Source organism: Mycena indigotica, assembly GCF_014461135.1.
Source record: "Mycena indigotica strain 171206Taipei chromosome Unknown Mind.scaff0005, whole genome shotgun sequence".
NCBI lineage: Eukaryota > Fungi > Basidiomycota > Agaricomycetes > Agaricales > Mycenaceae > Mycena > Mycena indigotica.
The window spans coordinates 2,284,991-2,295,837 of record NW_023503004.1 but is presented as its reverse complement, the minus strand read 5'-3'; the positions used below and the strand labels follow the sequence as shown (position 1 = coordinate 2,295,837).

Here is a 10,847-nt window from a genome sequence, read left to right as displayed (position 1 = left end):
GCCCGAATCTTCCCCACCTGTGTTTGACCTAGATTTCTGTCGTGGAGAGGAGTACACAAATATGTGAGTTTGTTTTCTGCTATTCTTTCGACGACCTCTCATTCTGCTTATTTCGCAGAGATGCCTTGATAGCTCGAGCTCCTTGGCATTTGATTTACCAGTAGTCTGTTTTTTTGTATACATTTTCTTCTTGCACGGTATCCGATCGACCGAATATCCACTCAGTTTTGATTTGTTTGGTCACGGTGGTCACGTCACCCTTCCTTCATGGCATCATCATTGTCCAACACTCGAAAACGTCGAGCAACGGGTGCTCCTGCGTTTGTTCGACATCATATCTTGTCAATGAAGGAGCTTGTTGGTGCACCACCAGACGCCCCTTTGACCACTTCTCTGCATCGCATCACGAACGACAACCGACGCGTCCATACACAGAGTCTTGTTGTCAAGCCCACTTCTCCAGTCAAACGAGCACGGCTAAACCATCTTCATCGCCAGGATGGAGCTCTCAATTATACTCCCGCCGAGGATCCTGAGAGATATGAGATATGTTTGGAAGGCGAAGAAGAAGAAGAAGACGATGTAGAGACCAATGCGGCTCGACACAGCCAACCTGCAGTACGTATTACCATCCCTTCCCATCTTATACATTCTAAAGGCCTTCAGGACCCAGCAATGGATCGATGGATGCGTGAATGCCGGGACTCTTTTTTGCAGTCTCTCCTCTGGCGTGATGGACGAGGCAAGGAAGGAGACCTCTGCGGTACATGTCATGACAGCGCCTCTCCAGCCATATACCGCTGCCTATCTTGCTTTGGTGGAGCTATGTTATGTCAAGGCTGTTGTGTCGAAGCTCACCGGGCTAACCCCTTGCATTTCATCGAGGTGAGAGCTAAGTTATATTGCGAGCACTCTACTCATCAGACTCTCACAGAAATGGACGGGTGTGTACTTTATCAAGACCACTCTTCATAGCCTTGGTCTACGCATCCAACTCGCGCACCCACCCAACGAAATCTGTGACCGCCCAATGGCAGGACGAAGTGACTTTGTGGTTTTGGCAGCTAACGGGATACACGAAGTTGCCGTGGACTTCTGCGGCTGCATGGGTCATGACGCAGACTGTGTTCAGTTGTTGAAGGCTGGATGGTATCCGGCGACGATGGAGTTTCCACGAACTGCCGCAACCTTGTCCTGCTTGGACTGATTTCACTATCTTTCCCTCCACGGCAAAACAACGACATACGACTTCTATTCTGCACTCGAGTCTTGCACGGACGGGACTGGTATCAAGCCACCTGATCGATACTCTGTTTTTATGCGGATTTCATGGCAATACCGACATCTTCTGTTGCTTAAGCGGAAGGGTCGTGGTCATGACCGTTTCGGTGTCATGGGAACTGCTTCAGGAGAGCTTGCCATTCGTTGCCCTGCCTGTCCGCGGCCTGGAATCAACTTGCCAGAAGGATGGGAGAATGCTCCTCCTGAAGATCGGTAAAAAAAATTCTTGCTGGGCTGAATCACAGACAAGTCAGGGTGTCTCTACATCATGTTCATCGCTATGGACGCTTGTTTCCGATTGAAATGCCGTTCAATCTCCAATGAGCTACGTGATCCGGGTTTGGGAATGGGGTGGGCTTACATGGTCGAATGGGAACCGTATCGAGCTCATTTACTAATGATAACTGACGAGCAAGAGGTACGCCATGGTGTCTTATATTTTGTTGGCTGAAACTGACCTCGACTTTAGATGAGCACCTGTAGCGGTCTTGCTGCTTTGGACCATGCGAACACCACGTTTTCTCGTGGTTACAGTGTAACCGGGGTTGGCATGGGCGTCTGCGCAAGACACGAATTCGTATTGCCCAACGGCGTCGGAGACTTACAGGCGGGCAAGCGGTACGTGAGATATATCCCCAGTAAAGTTACCATAAGTCTTGACCGCGTATAGGCAGGCGCGGCCGCGTTTGCGATCTCTGTTAAACGCAAATGGGGGGTTTGGTCGTAAGACCAGTTTTGAGGCGACAGTAATGTCACCAAATAACGCATCCGCGTCGGGGGCATTCGGAGATGCCGAATGCGGTTCGGGAGCTGCCGAAGGTGGTGCGGCAGCGGAAGCCTGGGAAGCAAGGTGGGCGAGGATATTGGTGAGGTTGTCTAGTTTCGCCTCAAGTGCGTCCATGCGCGCGTCAGCGTCCGGAGCAGCTCCGGTAGACATAGCGGGCGTAAAGACGACAAGAGCAGAGGAGGAGGGGTCAAGTGGCAGGGGCGGTGACGAGGGGGGTACGGACTCGTACTCCGAGCCTGAATCAGCGCCAAACCTGGCAATCTTGACCGGTTAATCCAGTAGAGAGTTTCTTCTGCTGTAAGGGCAACCCTGGAGACTCCGACGAAAGCCTAGCAGGGGAGGATCCAAGGCGTGAATAAAAGCTACGGAAATACACGGAGGGACCGACCTAGTAGGGGAGGATCCAAAGAGAAGAAACTCTAAGGGTCCGCCTGCTAGGGCGCCAGTTCTTGAGGTAGTCGAAAGCCTCTTGACACTCAGTGGACCAGTTCCAGCGGACGTTGGCACGAGTGAGACGAGTGAGCAGAATCGTGATGTCGGAGTACTTGAAGATAAAACGTCGATAGAAGTTACAGAAACCGAGGAAGGATTGAATATCCTTAACTTTCTTAGACGTAGGCCAGTCCGTGATCGCGGAGACCTTCTCCGGAGACATGCGAAAGCCGTCAGGGGAGAGAATGTAGCCCAGATACTCAGTAGTCGTGACGCCAAATTCGCACTTTGGCAGCTTACAGTAGAGTCCGGCTTCGTGGAGACGCCGTAGGACTTCCCGAACATGCTCTACATGCTTCGACCTGTCGTCTGAATAGACTAGGATGTCGTCAAGATAGACGATAACTGTAACATCCAGTAAGTTGGCGAAAAGACTATTGAGAAATCTTTGAAACGCAGCAGGAGCATTGGTAAGACCTTCAGGTACAACCCTGAACTCGTAAGAGCCATAGCGAGTGCGGAATGCCGTTTTTGGTTTGTCTCCGGGTGCGATGCGGAGAAGATGATAGGCGTGGCGCAGATCGAGTTTTGTATAGATACGTGCCTTTCCCGGTGCGTCAAGCAAGTCCGAGATTAGCGGAAGCGGGTAGTGGTCCTTCTTCGTGATGCGATTGAGTCCGCGATAGTCAACACAAAGGCGAAGGCTGCCATCTTTCTTCTTAGCGAAGAGAATAGGCGCGCCATGACTAGAGCGTGAAGGATAAATGAACCCGGAGCGGAGATTCTCGTCGATGAACTTGCGGAGAGCTTCCAGCTCGTTCTGAGACAGAGAATAGACGTGTCCGATGGGTGGTTCTTCACCATCAACGCTCTCGATCTTGAGATCAAACTCGCGATGGGGGGGGGAGGTTGAAAGCTTCCGTTTCCGAGAACACATCGGCATAGTCTTGATACTCGGGTGGGAGACAATTAACCTCAGGCTCGGCTTGAGCTGCTCGAGCAAAGGCTTCGTCAGAAGGGACTGCACGAAGAGTGTACTGATACGTATCTTTATCCGCAATAACACAGCGATAAGCCACAGCAGAAACAAGAGAGATTTGGGGCGCGACAAGAGGAGTCTTGCGCGTGAGAGTTATGGCCGGAGACGGAGTGTCAACCAGAGATGGATCGTCCAATACAGGACCAAGATTTGTTGGCAAAGGGGGCGATATAGGAGCAACCGGAGAGGGCGGAATCGATTCTGATTCCGGAATGTCCTCGCTCGTAGAGGAGCTGATCGCAACAGGAGCAGGCGTGATAGTAGCCAGTTTTGTCGACAAAGACTCCCTAGACGTGTTGGAATGGAAAGAGACGGTGGCTTCAGACCAGTTAATCAACGGATTAAAGCGGTTGAGCCAACTATATCCAAGAACCATTTCGCAAGGAGAGTCCAGATGGGTAACATAGAATTCCACAAGGTGGACTTCGCCAGACGGAAAGCGGATGAGGAGACAGATTTGTTGGTTGATGGTTGATGAGGAGCCGTCAAGGTACCATAGCTTGACAGGCGAAACAGCATAGGGCAAAAGATTCTTCATTTTACAGATAGAGGCAGATATAAAACAATGAGATGATCCAGAGTCGATAAGAGTCCTCAAGCGGGAGTTGAATCCCGCCGCTATGCGTTGTACGATGGAAAGAGTTGGGGTTGAACCAGACTCTATTCCTGACAGGATCGAGTCCGGGACCCCCGGAGACAGGACGAGAGCGGAAACGTGAAGATCGAGAAACAAGGCGTGAGAAGAAAGAGCGGATGCGTTGAGACGTACCTCCGGTAGCAACCTGGAGTCAACGCGGCTCGGTTCGGCTGCAAGAGGGACCGAGTCGCTGACTATTTTTTTTGACTCAGTGTTGTCGACCGGAGTGGCGACCGTCGGAGACGCAGCCACCGAAGTGATGGTAGTGGCGCGTGCGTCCAACATAGCCTTCTTCTTTCGACACTCGTTGGCCATATGCCCAGACTTGTCACAGAAGAGGCAAAGCTTGTTCTTGATTCTGAACTCGCGTATTTCTGGCTTCAACTTTCCATCAGGACCAAGAAGGGAAGCATGCGCTTTGGCTGTCTTTGTCTTGTCGTTATTGTTGGAAGACGACGAGGAAGCCTGTTGCTGAGAGCTGTTGGAGCCCTTGTTGCCAGAATTCGAATTACCACCGGAGACGTTTCCCGTTTCCGGAGTTGTTGCCAGAGGAGCCAGAAGAGCCAGACGATTTTTTCGAAGAGTCCTTTTTAGAACCCCCAGACCCAGAATTCGAGCCACCGGAATGGCCACCGGAATGGCCAGAGCCCGAACCAGAACCAGATCCACCACCATGAGAATCTCTTAACTCCCGCTCCCTCTGCTTCTCCGCTTCACACTTCCAATACTTGCCGTTGATGAGACGGGCAGTTTGTTTGACTCCGTCCAGCATATTAGCATAGACGTAGTGCATCATGTCGTCCTTGATAGTTTAGGAAGACCGGAATAGAAGGTATGTCGGAGAGCAGCATCACCCCAATTGGTGATGAGAGCAAGGGTGTCGAATTGGATAATGTAAGTGGTGATCTTATCACCGGACTTCATCGTCACATTCCGGATTTTGTCCTCCGTGTTGCCAACCGGGTCCTGAGGACCAAAGTTGTCCTGGAGTTCCTTGATGAACAAAGGAAAATTGCTGTCCCAAGCCGGAATCGCAATAGCCTGGCCCTGATTCATGGCATACAGGTTAGGCGTAAAATACGCCAATGCGTTTCCGTGCAGATACGAGGTGATGTAGATTATTTTCTCGTCATCAGTAGAGAAATCTTGCTCACGCTCGGCAAAGTGCATATAGTACTGGGTGAGGAAAGGGGACGAGCTTCGCGGGCTCGGAACCGTCGAACGTGTCTGGTGCCCGGCGAAGACTCCAATTGGAACAGGGCGCAGTATTGTTGTTGCGCTGAGGAAAGTTGGTGAGGAAATGTTGGAAATTTTGGAGAGCGCCAATCATAGCGCGTTGAAGATCACGGACCGGAGAGCCAGCTCGAGGGACTCCGGCACCACCACCTCCACCAGGTGGTCCACCACCCCCACCTCCTCCGCCTCCTCCGCCACCACCACCTCTAGGGGGACCCCAGAATGGATTTCCAGATCCACCAGGGCTGCCACCAGGACCACCAGGTCCATCACCACCAGGTCCGCCAGGTCCACCACTGCCAGGAGGTCCACCTCCAGGGAAACCAGGAGGGTCGTAGATCGACTAGTTGGCGAAGTCAAGAATGGACTCGGCTTGCCACTAAGAGTCGGAGAGGGGTTGCGGTTTGGTTGACCTTGACCGGAATCATTTCCATTTCTGGAGCGACCTTGAGCAGGGCTCATGGGCCTGCTGAAAGCATGCCGATACATCGGAACTGGCTCGCTTTCTTCTTCGATGTCGTGAAGGCGTGTGGGAGTAAGGGGTCAGTAACAAAAAGTAGGAGAGACGGGAGGGGAACTGACGCTAGAGAAACAACCCGTGTTTGGATGCGGAGTCGTGTAAACCTGGAGGGTTTACGGTGACGGTCACACACTTTTTCTTCTCTCTACACGCTATATTCCTGTACGCGTAGTCTAGGCGGAATCACCCCCAGCCAAGGGTCTTGTTGTTATCTTGGAGACCCTCATCTGAGCGCTAGTGTTTCCGGGCCTCCTCGCCTGGTTTCCACTTTTTTAACAACATCCACTCTTGACACCCAATCACTGTATCTTGGCAACAACCTCTTACCCCCCTCCAATAACCAACCCCAAACACATACGGAACCTTCCCCCGAAGCTCCGACGAAGCTCCGACCCCTCGCCAAGCGACATACGCCAAGCGAGGTCCTGAAGATCTTCACACCTGACTTCTCGGATCGGCACACAAGCCACCTCTCGCAGCTAGTGCAATGTGCAGCATCTGGGTTATAGCCCAAAAGTGCAATGCACAACATGTGGGCTATTCTTATATCTTGATATATTATATTAAGGGAAGATGATATGACTAATATAAGGTCATATATAAGAAGGTAAATCACCTTTTCTTCAGGCCGATGATTCGATATGTAATATTATGGACTTAATAGAGCAGAAAGAGAATATCAATATTAAATTGAGTAGGAGTGATGCAAGATCACACAGTCATCAAAATCAGTGATCTCTTACAAAAATGGTTCCACACACAATAGATTACACAAGGAACATTGATCCCATCACTATATATATGATATCAGACACCAAAACAGTCAAAAGAGATAAAAATGAAATAAAGTAATCCTTGTGTTGCAGGAGACTGGGTTAGATCCCATATATTGTGCATTGCACTTTTGGGTTATAACCAAGATGTTGCGCATTGCACCAGGTGTTCCAGCTGCACAAGCCACACCGACCGAAACGCTTAACGGGCGAAATCAAACGACCACTGAGTCGTTTATTACACTGTTGCTCTATAACAACGGGGAACGAACCAACGATGCGAATGCATTCGGACCTTACGGTCGACACTGATACCGACTGCCCAAATCGGGCAATCAAGGGCCAAACCCTTGCCCTGTCACAAGTCACAGACAGCCGCTCAGCCGCGGTACCTTCTCTGCACTCTCACCCACGAAATACCCCCCGCTCCAGCTATGTCTCTCGCTCGCGCGGTTGTCACAAACACGGACCCAGCCAAGCGCTGCCCTACTCTGTCTATCGGCTCGTACGACCCGGAGCTCCTCCGCGAGTTCTTCGACGCTCTGGAGGAGCACGCTGAGGCGGCCACCGTAACTGCAAAAAACCTCGTCGCGCGTGCTGTGAAGGCGGTCAAGGACAACGACTGGGTTAATCACGTTCGTGGGGATAAAGAATGCCTCCTGAAGCTCCCCCTGGACAACTTGAAGACAGGGGTGCGGACTGGGAAGCTAGACAGCTACGCGCGGTGCGCCATTGCGTCCAGAAACCAGATGAAGGGTTCCTCAAATTCTACACACGACTGGTTGCTAGCAACGAGCTGTTATTCAACACGAAATCGTACCTTGACGAAGCTGCCATCCGCGCGCACGCGTCTTCCCACTGCCTCAACAAACTCAGTGAAGCTCTGGACGATGTGGCCGACGACCTGACCGCCCTGGTCACCACCCGCGAATGGTCCAAGGCCGTGGAGGCTATAGACTTCAAACGCCGCAAGGACGAGAGTTCCCGTAAGGCCGAAATCGCCACAGCCTTGGCAGACCAACAGCGTGCCTTCTCTCGCGCGGTCGGTAACAAGCGAGGACGCGAACAGGGAGACGACGAGGGTCGCGGGAAGTGTGCGCGGACGGACGAGAACAATCCGCCGCGTGTAACAAGTCAGCGCGCAAAGGTTTTGGGAGAGGACGAGCGCAAGTTGCTGGACGGCAACTTCGGCTGTCGCAAATGCCGCAAACCCTTTGCATTCCACTTTGCTCGCGACAACGTTTGCGACTTCCTGCCGGCCGACGTCGAGAAAGTCACCAAGAGGACGATCGCGGTTGCGAAGGCCAACCTTACCTCGGAGCAGCGTGCGAAGTTGGCAGAAAAGACGAACAGCGGAGCAGCAGGGAGTGCCCCGAAGGTGGGATCAGCTATTAAATCAGAATTTAGACCGATTTTCGACCCAATTCCACATGTGGATGACCTTCCTTCGGATGTTAACTGTGAAATCAAGATGAAAGATGCTGCTACAACGTTGACTCGGAGATCCTACAACAGCCCTCGCAAGTACAGGGAAGCCTGGAGTGTACTGATCAAGAAACATTTGGATGCGGGACGAATTCGTCCATCCAACTCACCTTTCGCATCACCGGCAATGCTCATCCCCAAGTCCGACAAGGCAGTCCTGCCTCGTTGGGTCAACGACTATAGAGTGGTTAATGCGAATACGATCCATGAGGTCTTCCCGCTGCCACGAGTAGACGACATTTTGGCGGATTGTGCTAAAGGCAAAATATGGTCAAAAATTGACTTCACGGACTTGTTCTTCCAGACTCGGATGCACCCAGACTCAATTAAGTTCACAGCCGTTAACATGCCCTTGGGCCTGTACGAGTGGTTAGTGATGCCCCAGTTGCATGTGGCAACTCCGCCGCGTCTATCCCAACAGACAGAGCAGATGCCCTCGCGTCTGCCCGGCGCCCGTTCCGTCACCGCTTTCAGATACGGCGTGCCTTGAATTCGCTTAGCCCGGCGCTTTGCGTTCTTCTTCTCGTGGCTGCGGGACTTTCGGAAGCCTTTGTCCAGGCAGAACCTGGACTTCCGGATCGTCTTGCTCTTCAGCCGTTGCTTGAGCGAGAAGACTGCGATAAAGCAGCCCGGACGCGTCAACTGCGTCAAGCATCACCTCGGAGAAAGTGGCCCCAGAGCGCGTTTGGCGTCTAAGCAGTGGCGCCCCTGCAAGGCAGTCAGCTTCAGCAGCTTATGCGGATGTGGGGAAAGGTGGCAAGGCCGCGCTCCGATGGCCAATTGCGGCTTTCTTTGCGCGGCGAAGAAAGGGCGGCACGGATGGCCAATTGCGGCTTTCCGTGCCGGGGAGAAGAAGGGAACGTAATAGGGGGAGATATTTGAGCACGTACTATCTATCCCATCTGCTGGCATCGTCGCTAAGGCGTGGCTGTGGTTTTGTGAAGGTCGGGTGAAGGTGAGCGAGGGTGTCGAGGTCAAGCGTACACAAGCACAGCCTTGTCATGTGCCGTCATGTGACTGTGACTGGTCGCTCGCCGCCCATGTCCTTGAAGTGCAAGCGCACTCGCGTGCGTATCATTCGCGCCACCGACTCTCTCGCCGAAGGCCCTGTGGAGTCCCTCAATCTTGGGCCTATCGCACAGATTAACCATGCGGCGAAGGCCAGAGAAGCCCATAGGGCCCAGCTACTCAGTTTGTGGCGGCCTTACTTCCCAAAGAAACAACTGACCATCAATTTTATTTAGCCATGACTCGAAGGCAACGAAGACGGCTCGAAAGAACGGGCCCTTCTACCTCAACAGCTCAAGACTCAGACGACGAGCCTGATGGGCAATGGGTGGATATGGACGCCTTCTTGGATGGCTCAGACCAAATTGAGACCAGCCACGCCGGCGGAGAGCTGCTGGAAGCACTGGAGCGGGACATTGCATCAGAGACAGCTCAACGGTAGGTACCCCAAGAGTCTCTCATTTTATTCTGACCAAAGCCGCCCAGCCCAACTCGCGTTGACGAACGAACGCGGCATCCTCGAACACAGCGCATGTTCGACGACTTTGCGGTTGAGATGGGCTCTATGGTGCCCGCATACATGGAGTGGTGCACCGTAGAAGGGGAGAAACAGGACGAAACTCGCTATGCCGAGGCAGAAGCTGGCTACGAGCTGACCCTGACTGTCGTGGGTCTTGTAGGTACGTTTTTCTTTCTTTCTGTCATATCAAGAAATGTTGTTGATTTTCTTCAGAGCACAAACGCGTTACACTTGTTCTCCCCCAGAATGAATCCACCTGCTCGTCACTCATCGCGCGTGGGCTGATTCCATGCTCGCCCAGAAAGCCCTCCGTCGCCATTCCAATCGAGGCATTAGAGCATTATCGACTGGCTCATATGCGCTGCCCACGCTTCGTCATCCAAGCTTTTGTGAAAACCCTCTGCGACATCCACAAGCGCCCTTACCAGCCTTACCTTCGGACCCAGTTTTCAGTCGCCTATGACGTTTACCTTGACTTACAACGTCGTGCGGAGAAGCTGGTTCTTGGGCTGCTTGGGCGGGACAGTATGGCCTGGCGGGTGAAGAACGACTGCCCCGCTTGTGGCTACAAACTCGAGGGGGGGGGAAAAGCTGCTTTACGATTGACTTTTGACCATTGACGGCAACAACTCTTTGAAACGTGTCAACGGCAATCTCTCGCGGACCGAGCGTCTCGACAACCGTGATGGAGGGGGCGACTATTTTTTGACTAGAGAGAAGGTTAACGAGTGGGCGAAGCGGCGCATCAATGAAGCTGGCCCTGCTGCAATGAAGAACAACCCATGTGAAGAACGCTGGCATAACATGTCGGACGCACTCACCTCCAAGATGTGGTCGGTTTTCGACCAGACCGGCATCTTCTTATGCCTTTGTCGACATGGCTTTTCCATTCTGATTGTGGAGATGATCAAAAGCGGCGAACTGTGAGTTGTATTGAACTTCTACTGCAATACAGGGACTGACTCTTAACGTAGCTCCAAGTATCCTTTAGCTGTCGTCGATGCCTTGCTCGAATACCTGGATGAAGCGGCGGCATTGGGCTACGACATTGGCTGTAGTCTGGAAACGACGATAGAACAAAGTGGGCTAGGCGCTCGAGCAAAGCTGTCTGGCTTAAAGTGCCTGGTTG

General features: G+C 52.5%; 1 protein-coding gene across 1 annotated transcript; it reads left to right on the top strand.

The window, feature by feature from the left end:
* Positions 1–267: 267 nt before the first annotated feature.
* On the top strand, positions 268–1,207 carry MIND_00583600 (CxC2 domain-containing protein; the record flags this gene model as incomplete). The annotated part of the gene is made up of 3 exons (XM_037362595.1): positions 268–618; positions 659–885; positions 925–1,207. 3 exons carry the CDS (start codon positions 268–270, stop codon positions 1,205–1,207), a joined length of 861 nt encoding a protein of 286 aa, XP_037220516.1.
* Positions 1,208–10,847: the final 9,640 nt, after the last annotated feature.